Source organism: Polypterus senegalus, chromosome 7 (assembly GCF_016835505.1).
Source record: "Polypterus senegalus isolate Bchr_013 chromosome 7, ASM1683550v1, whole genome shotgun sequence".
NCBI classification, from domain to species: Eukaryota; Metazoa; Chordata; class Cladistia; order Polypteriformes; family Polypteridae; genus Polypterus; species Polypterus senegalus.
Genome location: NC_053160.1, coordinates 161,483,359 through 161,495,889, shown reverse-complemented (window position 1 = coordinate 161,495,889; position 12,531 = coordinate 161,483,359). Strand labels below are relative to the sequence as shown.

Genomic DNA, 12,531 nt, shown 5'->3' with positions numbered 1-12,531 from the left:
ACAGGTGCCATATCTATTAAGGCTTTGGACTTCAAACCCTGAGGCCGTGGGTTCAAATCCCACTACTCACACTGTGTCACCAGGAGCAAGTTACATCACCTGCTTGTGGGCCAATTGGAAATAAAAGGAAAAATGAAACTGAACCACTCATATCTCTCAAATGTTTTAAGTTGCCTTAGATAAACGTGTCTGCCAAATAATAATGATAAAAAAAACTATGGCCAAAGTCTCAGGAAATGTGCATCTGTCAAGGTAAGAAAAACTATTTTTTTGTGTCTCATTTGACTGATATGGCTACACTCTTGTCTAATCAGACATCAGCAGCTACAGTCTAACACCCTTGCATCCCACTCCGTTATTAGCATTACAACTAAATGTCACCGTGGGCTGTAGTAGGAAGCATATGTACCAGTGCAGTCTCAGCAAGGAGGCACACTTTTCCAGCTCAGGAGGCAGAAGATTACCAAGCCATTGCAGAAATCTGCCAAATGAGCAGAATTTCATGTAGACACAGAAGAAATGCACAGTACCTGGTGTCTGGCCATGTGCCAGCATGAGAAGTTTTATATACAGTACATATGTGTACACACTAAATGTGCATCGCAGATTCTGTGCAGTTTGCAAAAATTATTGCAGGGGTGTAGAATGCAAAGCGATTGTAAAGGGCACCGAAACTCCCAGGGTGCCGAGTGTTTCTAAGTAAGTCAGTATGTCATTTGCATTTCTCTCCTTCAGTTTAGATTATTATTTGCAATCAGCCCTGTCATTACCTGTGCATAGCAGAACAATAAATGACATGTTGCCGTCAGAAGCTGGTAGGGAGCTCCAAGTGCTTCTTAGTAAACCATCCGAAGAACATTACAGGGGTAAACCTGCAGTAGGTTTGATCAATCAGCATGCAGTACAAGGTTGTACCAGTTAGGGCACTTTATTTTTTTTTTGTGCTCTCCTTTTATGTACTGAAAAGAGAGTCTACTTCCTCAAGACAGTTTCATAGTCCACCTAAGAGGGCTGCAGCGTATGATGTGTACTGTTCTTGAGCAACACGAGGAAAGAGCCGATTGCAAATAGGACAAAGGCTACAGAACACCGATTGCCCAGAAAGTGCAACTTGTGACATTCCTGGAAGTGTGGGAGTGTTTACTTATGACTGGCTTGAACCAGTCACAAAACACAGACTCGTGCATATTACGAGAAATTAATGCAAGCTCACTGTATTACAAGCTACTCCAGCCGAGAGAGATATTTGCAAGGCAGCAAGTGCACCTTTTTTGTTGCTACTTTTTGCAGTGCACCCCCCCACCGTAAGCTTTACATTGTCACTCCTGCATTGCATTTTTCAAAATTTCAAAATGACACAGGACTTTAAAGTGAGAACAAAAAACATGCCAGCCCTCCCCTTTTTATAAAAAAAAAAAACTACCTCCACCCTGTTGCTTCTTTACTCGTATTGCATAGTAAAGAGAACTTCTGTTTCAGTTTCTGCAGCAGCCTGCACACCAAGCCTTAGTAAAGTTGAAAAATGCTGCTTCCTTTTGAAAACAAAAATGAAAAAGCGTTGACCCTGCCCCCACTCCAAAGCTGCCCACCACAAAAGGGAACTCATTCTGCATGCATGTCGTCAGCTGTGCAAGCTGTCAGAGAAGGCAGCTGGTGGATGGATGGTTAAAGGTCATTCCAGGCTCGGGTAGGGGACAAAAAAAAGTCTGTTACCTCCTCTGTCTATTGAATTAGAATATCTATGAGATTTTTTACTTCTACCTTACAAAAACAAATTTAACCCAACAAACTAACTTTGTATAAAATGCAAAGCCATACACTGAAAAATCTGATTTGGAATGAAAACAGCATGCATAGAAAAAGTGCCCAAGGTATCATAAAGATGGACTATCTTCTAAATTTAATCACACACACAATGCAAAGTAGGTTTTAAATATTTATTGAATTCATTGCAAACATCTTCCCATTTAGAATAAACAGGTAAAATGTGTTTCAATTACTCATAATAGTCCTGGCTCAAACAGTCTCACATGTGTCACAGAAACTGTAGAAAAAGTTCAGGGTTCCTTTCATAGTGTCCGTTAAGTCACATCAAGTTCATTCCATCACATTGGAAAAAGTCCCCAAAACAGTCTTTCAAAGACTCTTCTCTTCATCAAATGTCCCTTTGCTCATCATTCCATAAGTCTGTCAAAAACAATATTCCTTTAATCCCTTCCTTCAGCACCAAATCGTACACCTTCTCTGCCATGTGGCATGCAGTGGCACCTGCACAGGAACTGTTCAGTCTGCATGCCTGCACCTCCACAACCAGACCTTGACTTCAGAGGATCTCCAGCATGTCCACCTCCAGCTTTACAGTTGATTCTTCAACTGGGTAATCCAACCGGGTTCTCTGGAACAGAATGGGTCCACCATGTATTCCAAGGATGGCTGGCTTTGCAACAAAAAGGATAAAGCATCCTCAGTAAGAAAGTGACGTGGCTGAGTCGGCGTTCAGCGCTCAGGCAGTGTGATAGCGGGCACCCACTCGTACATGCTGTGGCTTTCTTCGCAGAATAAGCTCAGTTTTTCCAATGCAGGGTCTTTCCACGAATCATCACTTGGATTCTGTTAAGGGAAAAGTGAAACGCATATTAGTAAACTGTAAAGACCCACAACTACAAAAAAATGCAATTTGATTAAAAAAGAAAGAAAAAGTAGGCAAGAAGCAGAGGGTGGAGGAGAGCTTACCGTGATTAAAATGCAATGCACGTCCTTGGGTTCTCCGGATTCATCGGTACTGCCCACGATCTCTGCAAGGCGTTGAGTGTCGTTAACCCTCACGATGTTGATGTCGTTATCGAAGCAAAAAGCCTGGATGAGGGTAAAGTGGATCTGTAGAGCAATATCGCACTCGTACTCCTCGTCAGTTGCCAGTACGCAGAAAGCCACGCTGTCGGGATCGCTGCATGAGAGAAACGAAAGTTAAGATTAGACTGGCATGCCTGGACACCGTACAGTTTAAAGCATGTTTTGCTTGATAAGTGTTGGATTGCAGACTTTAAAAAATGAAAGAGAACAAGATACTTACACATTCATGACTTTTGCAGACTCGTAAACTCCGACCGTCATACAGTCTTGGCTTTTTGCAGAGAGCAGCAGTTCCTCGAGTGCTTTGCCGGCACACTGCATCCTAGAGAAACGGGAGAGAAGGAGAAGAGTTAGACGCTTAGAATCGTCTCAGATCAGAGACTCCAGTACAAATACAGAATTTCTTTAAGCATGTGTAATAATAAACTGCTGCACGATATTTACCTGTCTGTGGTTTCAACTGTGCTTTCCTGTCCGTGGATTTCTTCAAGTGTCATTTTTTAGTTCAAGTGCTTATTAAGAAAGCTTTATCACTCGTCTGAAGCTAGAAGCAATATACAAGAAAGCAAACCCAGAGCGTGGTTATATAGTCTATAGTGCCGGCTGGGCTGTGTGGGCGTGCCTTTCGCTTCTCATTGGCTGGTGAGATTAGAAGTATGCTAATGAAGTATTGGAATTGCCGAGGCTCGTGTCAGACACCCACGTGGGGGCGGGATTACAACGCCTCAAGTCTGCTTCTTTTGTTATTGTAGTTACTGGGCAGACTGGAGCCGGCAGATTTAATCATCACAAAAAGATTAAAAGACTCCAAATAAATAAAATGAAAGAAGAAGGAAAAAAAAAAGATTTGATTTTTTTTGGCAGGTTGCTTTAATCGAGTTGATAATCTGTTAACTGCTCTTTGTTTTTCTTGTCAAAGACTCTGCAGGTTGTTGTGTTAATTTGGATGATTACATTTTAAGGAGAGCTTAATCAAAGAGAAGAAGGAATTCGTGAAGACGTGCAAGAAAAGTTTAATAGTCACTTTCCTTTTTGAACTGAAAATGATAGCTGTAAACACAATAGACGGAACATTTACCCGTAACCCATTCCATGCAAATTAAAAAACCTCATACTTTTCCAAAAATAAACAAACAGCCGCCTCGGTCGTCTTTAATGTCTCGAGAGTTGTTATGTAAAAAGTGTGCCACACAAATCGTATGCGTGCTTTATCTGGACAATAAGTTATGCAAAGTCACAAGAAACATCTGTGTGTCCTGGGCACACGCGCGTGTCCCTTGACAATGCGCGCAGAATTTTTCAAGAGTAGTGAGACGACAAAAGTGGCAGATTGGGAGCGGCACACGCTGATAGTTAGCATTTGTAAAGAGAGCACACAATGGCCAGGCTTCGGCGTGTGGCTCCTTCAAATGCAGAATATTACGTGCTGTCTGTCTGCATACTGCAAGACCGACCCATTCTGAGAGCAGTTTTAGTCCTGAAACAGATGACTGCGATTTCTGGCATTGTGTGCTTTTCCCGTTCTCTTTGAAATGCACATTGTATTATATTTAAAGTTGTTTGTCCATTGATCCTTTTACTATTATAGTTTACTGAAAAATAAAAGCTCCATATATTTTAGCCTAGGAACGTAGAAAAAGTATTTTAATCACATTTAGAAGTACTGTACATACAGTTTGTATTTACTAAGAAAAGATTTTTGTTCTTGTTCTCTTTCAACCACAAGTTATGGCCGCGTTAAGGGCGCCGCCTGCTGGCCCAATAAAGCTTTGCATCAGTTTCGTGCTGGTTATTGCAGGTTATTACATAAGAGAATCGGAGCGTGCGAGCTCTGCCAAGGCTGCATGTTGCACCCCCTAGTTTCTGTTTGTTTCATGATAAACAAGTTCAAGGCATAGTTTTAATGATTTAACGTCATATATTTAGCAGTTAGAACCTTGAAATTTAGAAATAAAGCAGAATCACAATTCAGATGTAACCGATTCTTTCCAAGGTATACAACTTCATCAGCATATTCAACACGTCGGAATGCTTACAATTAAGTTAATATAAACACGTTTTAGAGTGACTGCTCACCCCGAGAGATACGCTGCCAGTCAATCTTTTCACAAATATACTCAAATAAACTCATTAGGTAGGGACCACCAGTATTGCATCAGGATACTCTTGTCAATCAGTTGCATCACAATTGTTATTTCTTTAAATTTTTTAGAATGATCGCACACTACTGCAGTTATTACATCACGACATTCTGTCAACAAACCTTGCAAAAGCCTTTTCAAGGCCAGAGCCTATCCCAGCAGCAATGGGCGCAAGGCAGGAAAACGTCCTCGACGCTATCACAAAGCATATTTAATGACACGTGAATGAACCTAAGCTGCATGTCTTTGACAAAATGAAAAGAAAATTCATGCAGCACTTAGAGATCCTGCAAAGTTCGGCCGAATCCATAAAGTTGCAGCCCCAACTAATGTGCTGTCCTACATGATTACAGTCACTTACGCTGGTTTGCGGCAGGTTTGCAGGTGCGAGTTCGTATTTTCAAGGACTGGAACGCTTTTCTGGGTATTCTCTTAGTAATAAAGGTCACCAAGTATAAGTTCTTCAGAGCTAGGCAATAGGGGAAACATTTGTGGTTCCTTAAAGAACCATCCACATGAAAGTCCCATAAATAACCTGTATTTATTTATTTAGATCAAAAACACGCTGTCAGTAATCATAAGTAAATGACAGCAGATTTGTGAAACATCAATGGCTTCAGGATTTTAAAAGCACTCTTGCTGCATACAGTGACACAGTCAAAGTTCAGGTTTTCTTGATTTGTTGTATTCTGTTATGTAGATTACTATACATTAAAGATTTCTGTTTTGTCCACATATTAGGATCATCTTCAAAAGCAAAAGAGCCAATTTCATGTGCAACAAACTCTTTATAGAATGAGATGGTTCTTGTCAAGAAATGGGTCTAGGAGGAACCACACCGTCCAGTAAAGTGCCATTAAGAACACCAGTATATGCTTATGAGTGTACACCCTTGTGTTGAGTTCACGGGCACTTGGAATAAATTCTCATTCTCTACAGTCCTGTATGAGTATCACACAATATTATTATCTGGTATTTATTGGATTCTTAAAGATTATAACTGCATTACATATAGGAATTGTAGATCGATTTCTGGGAAGTCTGAATATTTTTCCATCTAGCGACTTCTGTAAGAGTGCATGGTGTCACTTTGAAGAAAGATGGCCTGGCAGGGCTGAATCATGAAAACAAAGTCATTCTCTTGGATAGTGTGCTACAAATTGTTACATCACAAAATATATATTTTAAAGAGATTTTAATAAGACAGTACATCTTTATCACACTTGACTATTTATGTGAATTTCCCCTTGGGATTAATAAAGTATCTATCTATCTATCTATCTATCTATCTATCTATCTATCTATCTATCTATCTATCTATCTATCTATCTGTCTATCTATCTATCTATCAATATTTTGTAACATATGGGTTAGAAAAGAAGATTTTGACAGCTGGTGAAGGGACATGGAAAGTTATGCAGGAGTAGTTAAGGGCATTTCTAATAAGATCTCATCACATTTTTGTGCTGCTTTGCTCGGAGTTTGATTTAGTGCCCTTGTAGCTTATTGTTCATGTTTGTGTGCTATCTGCAACCACCTTTTCATGTTTTGTTCAAGTGATCAGTTGAAATGTAGGAGATTACTAGGGGCTGTCATGCTTTCAATGTGTCGAATGCTCCTTATTATTCCAAGCTTAATGCTGCAAGGAGAAGTCAAGCAAAATGACACCTGTTATTGGCTGACTGAACCGATTGCAATGTGCAAGCTTTCGAGGCGACTCAGGCCCCTTCTTTAGGCAGGTGGTAATTAATTAAGGCTCTATTTTAACTGCAAAATGCATATATGGCCTGGAATGACAGGATCAACACTTCCACTCCCATTGTGTATATGGACTGACTGCAGGTACACGGAATGGGCTCTGGCACCCGTACGTGGACCTGGAAAAAGGGTCCACTGGATGGACTCATAGCCAAGATTATCCGTTTAGTCCTGATGTTAATCATAGTAAAAATGAAGGTGCCAAAGTGCAGGTTCTTCAGAGCAATGCCATAGGGGAAACAGCTTTGATTCCAAATTCCAAACTATGCACATGAAGGTTCCAGAAAGAACCTTTATTTCCTTAGAGCAGATTGTTTATTTTTAATTTTCGCTTTTATTCAGGTCAAAGTGTGTATGTGTCTGTGTGTTCATTTTTTATTTATTTAAAGAGTTTCTGTAATAATCCAAACTTCCCCCAGGGACAAATACAGTTCTATCTTTCTATCTAACTATCTATCCGATTCCAAGCATAATCATGTATATATAAGAACAGATTTGTGATATTTCAGAGTGTTTGTGTGATTTTAAAAGGACTCTTGCTGCATACAATAGTACAGGCTAAGTTCACATTTTCTTCGTCTCTTGTATCTTGCTAGGTAGCCTGCTGTACAATAATTCTTCTTAAAGACCAATACCAGTTTTATTTGCAAAGAACCCTTTTCCAGAATGAAACGGTTGTTTGTCCAGCAATAGTTCTATGAGGAATCAAACTAACCCAATAAGGTGTCATTACAGAGCCTTAAACCTGGCCCATAAAGCAAAATGACAATTTTATACTTCAAATATGCAATCCAAATGTGTAATAAAGAAAATGTGGGCAATATTTTGCTGTAATTAACCATTTTATATGTATTTATCTTTAATAAATATGTCAGATTCTCCCACTTTTTTATTGGAGATATCTTTTAAAGAAGCTAGTGTGATAATTATACCAGGGCAGTTTAGACTTACCATTAAAATGAACTATACATATCTGACAGACTGAACACCGAATGAAAGTCTAAATACATTTGAAATAAGGCCGAGTATGGAACACAGTTCTCTGTAGCAGCGCTGCCATCCATCGCGCCGCCTTTGTTTAAAGCTTCTTAGTCATCAATAGTTTTGTTTTAAACTTAAGGCAGCGGCCACCATCTGTTGCTCATCGTTGACACCTACTGGAGCGTTACGGTATTACAGTAAAGCTCTTAATCATATTACAGTGCCCTCTTTATAAATAAACTTCTGCTTCTTCAAATGTTGCATCGTATTTTTATGGGTTATTCCATAATTAATAATCACAGTTTAAAACCATTCTGAAACAATAATTGATTTAATTTGGCAAAATACAAGTTACACCTTCACCAAAAATATGGACATTAAAGTGAGACATACAATCTTTTCAACTGTTTTATTAAACATATAAATTTAGACATTTTATGTTTAACTACACAGTGTTTTCCAAAGTTTCTGACGCACTCACTTCGATCACATCCTCTCGAGTCCAACTCATCAGCAGTCCGTAAATCAGTCCTACTATGCCTTTATTGTCGGTTGCAATCTTAAACCACAAGGCAGAAAATTCGGTACCAGAAACTTGTTGTTGCCTTGCACACGTCACTTGACTTAACCATACCGTGTCCCAATTTTAATGCACAACGCAAACATTTCTCTCTAGTTTTTGTAAAGCATCTTGATGTTCCCCATAGAAAAGCCCTGGACATGGCTACCACCTTTCCTTCATGAACCGATTTCTCTGATGTAATCCGGTCTGCACTGCAACTTCTGGTCCCCTCAAGGGGATAATCCAGAGCGAAGGTTCAGGATGCAACATCTGAACACACAGATCCTGTCATCAGGACAGCCAGCTGCATATTTGCTTCTTCATAGCTCATCTTGCAGGCAATGTCACCACAGGCAGAAACTCGTTACACATGCGGCTCTCCTCACAGTAAGCACTGAGCTTCTGTAGATTGATGTCTTTCCACGATTGCTCATTTGGGCTCTGATTTTGAAAAATAAAAAAAATAATAATTAATGAACACATATCCCTTTCATTTCTTTGCAGAAAATACTCAGATCTCTTCTATCAAGTATAAAATACCCAAGTCTGCGCCACACTACTTACCGTAACGAGAACACAGTGCATATCTTGCAGATCGCAAGGCATCCCTGGGCACCCGATGATTTTTGCCATGTGTTGCAGGTCGTTCACTCTTACAATATCGATGTCGTTGTCAAAACAGAAAGCCTGGATTAGAGTGAAGTGGATCTGCAAGGCGATGTTGCACTCGTACTCCTTGTCGGTGACCAGCACGCAGAAAGCCACGCTGTCCGGATTTCTGAACGGAAAAGAATTCAAATGTTAATGTTTGCGACAACAAGGGAAATTATTCAATTTTCAATATACATGAGAAAGTGGACAAAGAATGCTGTAATACTTACACATTCATGACTTTTGCAGACTCGTAGACTCCGACGGTAAGACATTCCTGATGCTTAGCTGAGATGAGCATCTCTTCCAAGGCTTTGCCAGCACACTGCATCCTAAAATGAAGACAAGGAAAATAAACATTAAAACACAGACAGGTGCACTGTGGAGCCAGGTGACTCGACGATTACAAAAACACGACTGTTTCATGTAAACATGCCGAGTCGTGCATACAGGTGTGCTGCTACTAACTAAAAAATCACCATTAGTGATTAAAGAATATAAAGTTATCAAAAACCAAAGACAAGGCATCTAACCTGTCAGCAGATTCACTTGGATTTGTCGCTTTGGGAGTTTTATACAAAGTCATAATCCAGATCTGGGGGTTGCAGAGCAGCAGCACGACAAACAGCGCCGAGTAACTACACACTCAGACTGCTGGCTCACTCAGCAGCCGCCACTGTTTTATAAGTCTCCACGAGCCTTCACTCCTCGAGTTCTGATTGGCTGTGGCGTGGCTCGTGCCAAGTCTCTGCGCCCCGCCGCGCGCTCGTAGGTGGAATACAATAGCCGAGGGGCCTTTTGCGTTTCGTTACGGTGGTGAGAGGCGAGTGCCGGGGACGGCAGACGCGATTATTGATCAACAAGACATTCACATTTGTTCTGCTGTTCTTACACAAGTCTCGAAGCTTATCGTCTTGCCAATAGCTGTACAGTAAGCAAAGAATGACAAAACGTCTACATTCAGAACATGATTACAAGTTAAAATAAATGCAGATCCAAACTCAACGGGCTGTTACGATTTCTGTGATTCTTCCATCTGTTTGAAATAATACATTATATTTAACAAGTAATGTTTACATACTTTATATACCTTTACTGAGTTGTGTTTGTGTGTTTATTTTTTTCCGCATGTTTCTCACACCGACACGCTTCCACTACAAGCTAGTATCTACTGAAACAGACAGGGTGAAAACACGGAAGGACGAGTAATTAGAATGTTCAGTAGTTTAAATGAATCCAATAGATATTTAAGTTACAACAGTGAATAATCTTATGTGTGTTGTTGTGTGTCAAGCGGCTCTTACACATAAAGGTGCCAGTCTGGCAGAGTGGCTTTTCTATCCAAAGGGATGCAGTTTTTGGTTTCCTAAAGAACCATCTAAATCAGGGGTGGGCAAAGTTATTCCTGGAGGGCCGTAGTGGTGGCTGCAGGTTTTTGTTCCAACCCAGTTACTTAATCAGAAGCACTTATTGCTCAAGTAACACTTCTCCATTTTAGTTGTCTTGCTCATTAAGATTTTGAACCCTTATTGCCTATTGTAGCCTTAAACAGCTGTATTCTTGGTTTTTAATTGCTCCTTATTAGCCATAAGATGCAAGTGACAAAAGAAACTAGCATTTCTCCATTTACACCTGTGTGTGTTTAATGTGCACTCTTTGGTTTAATTAAATACTTAGAAGGAAAGTGAAGCGAAAAAAGTAAAGGGCTGAGAATTACTCTTCAGTTTTAGACTTCAAATAATTTGGACAATATCCTTAGAAAGGAAAAAAAAAATCTAGGATATGAGAATGACCTGACATGGCAGATTTAAAGCATTAACAAGTCATGAAATTAAATTATTGGCAAGGATTATTTTCTAATTAAGCAACTGGGTTGGAACAAAAACCTGCAGCCACTGCGGCCCTGCAGGACTGAGTTTGCCTACCCCTGATCTAAATGAAGGTTCCAGAAAGATCCGTTGTTTATTTTGATCTGCAGCAGGCTCCATAAATAACATTGAAAAAGATGATAACAGATTTGTAATTTTGGAAATTTGTAAAATTGGAAAAGGCTGGCGTTAGGATAGGCATACAACAGTAAAAATCACTCCTAATCCTGAAGCCATATAGAAGAAGAAGAAGAAGAAGAACAACAACAACAACAACAACAATTACAGAATAACAGATTTGTGAACCACCATTGGGCTTGTGAGTTTAAAGGCTAAGCTTAGGTTTTCTTGATCTGCTGTATTGTGCTGGGTAACCGTATACATAAAGGTTTCTGTTTTGTTCACGTATTAGGAACTTTTTCAAAGCCCAAAGAGCTGATTTCATATACAAAGAACCCTTCACAGAATTAAATGGTTCTTTGTCAAGCAAAGGTTCCAGGAGAAGCCACACAACCCAGTAAAATGCCATTTTAGTACCAGTAATTTTAAGAGTGTACATTTAAAATAATACATTTATCTAGCTAGCTAGATAGATAGATAGATAGATTGGCTTGTTTGAGGGTTTTTCAAAGCTTAGCTTCATTTTGTTGCTAAAATCTTATTGGCAGCTACATCTTGTGATTTACATTCATTCTATACAAAAGTTTCTAAACAAAAAAAAAAAAAAACATGTGCGCCTTTCTGTATATGCTTTGGATAAAACTCCAGCTATTCATTTTGTCTTTATTAATTCTTCTGCTCCACTGCCAATCGCACAGGTTGTCCAAGGCACACGCTGCTGATTAGCATTTGTAAAGTGTGACTGAACAAAAGACAAACTTCGGCGTGTGGCATGGTGCAGTTGGACAATCAGTTCTATTTTCCTTCAGGGCCGCAGGGTCCACCTGCCATGTGGCTTTTAATTAGTTGGGGGAGGGCGCTTGTGACAGTGTGCCTCTTTTGCATTGATAACACTCACATCTAACTGTGTGTGTAGCCTCGGATGAATACTTTCAGAAGTCTGCTGTCTGACAGAGCAACTGGAGTTTTGCATGTAGATGGCCTCAGGAGGAGGCTGCTGCTAAAGAAGTCATTCAGTGTGCCTTTCTGTGATGACCGACATAAATTAATTGGCGCTGACACACGCTCAAATGAGACATGTATATGTCTATCGTCATGTTCAATCATTTCTATACATCTGGACGTATATATATTCAGTGATGTAAGAATGTAACCTTTAGGACATTAGCACATTGTATTATTGAGCTTAAACACACAAAGCAAAATATCAAATTGCAGAAAATTAAAAATTTAAGAAATGTCTCCAAGAAACTAACATTAATTGGTCAAAAACATTAATATGAATAATATAACTACTCCAGCTCTTAAAAATAAAGGTTTTAAAGTGGTTCTTCAGAGCAGTTCCTTGGGGAAATGATTTTTGGTTCACAAAAGAACCATCCTTATGAAGTTCCCAGAAAGAACCTTTTATTAAGGTCCCTAAAAATGGGTCCAAAAGCAGGCATGACAAGAGGATAACAGATTTGTGAAATGCCAGTGAGTTCATACTTGAAAAGGGCATCTGTTGAATACAATTACACAGCCTAAGTTCAGGCTTTCTTGATCTATCTGTGTCCTGATACACTCTTGAAATAAAGGAGCCGAAGTGGTGATTCAG

General features: G+C 39.7%; 2 protein-coding genes across 2 annotated transcripts; both read right to left on the bottom strand.

Moving 5' to 3' along the window:
- Positions 1-1,923: 1,923 nt before the first annotated feature.
- On the bottom strand, positions 1,924-3,409 carry LOC120532948 (growth arrest and DNA damage-inducible protein GADD45 gamma-like). Its single transcript, XM_039759467.1, has 4 exons — positions 3,298-3,409; positions 3,074-3,175; positions 2,734-2,947; positions 1,924-2,610 (listed from the first exon to the last, which is right to left on the bottom strand). The coding sequence occupies exons 1-4, from the start codon at positions 3,348-3,350 to the stop codon at positions 2,497-2,499; spliced, it is 483 nt and encodes a 160-aa protein (XP_039615401.1). The 5' UTR covers positions 3,351-3,409; the 3' UTR covers positions 1,924-2,496.
- A 4,718-nt stretch (positions 3,410-8,127) lies between these two features.
- On the bottom strand, positions 8,128-9,598 carry LOC120532214 (growth arrest and DNA damage-inducible protein GADD45 gamma-like). The gene is made up of 4 exons (XM_039758065.1): positions 9,480-9,598; positions 9,177-9,278; positions 8,860-9,073; positions 8,128-8,736 (listed from the first exon to the last, which is right to left on the bottom strand). The coding sequence occupies exons 1-4, from the start codon at positions 9,530-9,532 to the stop codon at positions 8,623-8,625; spliced, it is 483 nt and encodes a 160-aa protein (XP_039613999.1). The 5' UTR covers positions 9,533-9,598; the 3' UTR covers positions 8,128-8,622.
- Positions 9,599-12,531: the final 2,933 nt, after the last annotated feature.

Bases quoted from the DNA above. Each gene is read 5' to 3' on its own strand.
- LOC120532948 (XM_039759467.1), bottom strand. From the start codon at position 3,350: ATGACACTTGAAGAAATCCACGGACAGGAAAGCACAGTTGAAACCACA. The intron at 3,176-3,297 runs GTAAATATCGTG...CCGTTTCTCTAG, and splicing joins ACAGTTGAAACCACAGACAG to GATGCAGTGTGCCGGCAAAG. The intron at 2,611-2,733 runs GTAAGCTCTCCT...TTCCCTTAACAG, and splicing joins TGCATTGCATTTTAATCACG to AATCCAAGTGATGATTCGTG.
- LOC120532214 (XM_039758065.1), bottom strand. From the start codon at position 9,532: ATGACTTTGTATAAAACTCCCAAAGCGACAAATCCAAGTGAATCTGCT. The intron at 9,279-9,479 runs GTTAGATGCCTT...TCTTCATTTTAG, and splicing joins CCAAGTGAATCTGCTGACAG to GATGCAGTGTGCTGGCAAAG. The intron at 9,074-9,176 runs GTAAGTATTACA...TTTTCCGTTCAG, and splicing joins TCTGCAAAAGTCATGAATGT to AAATCCGGACAGCGTGGCTT.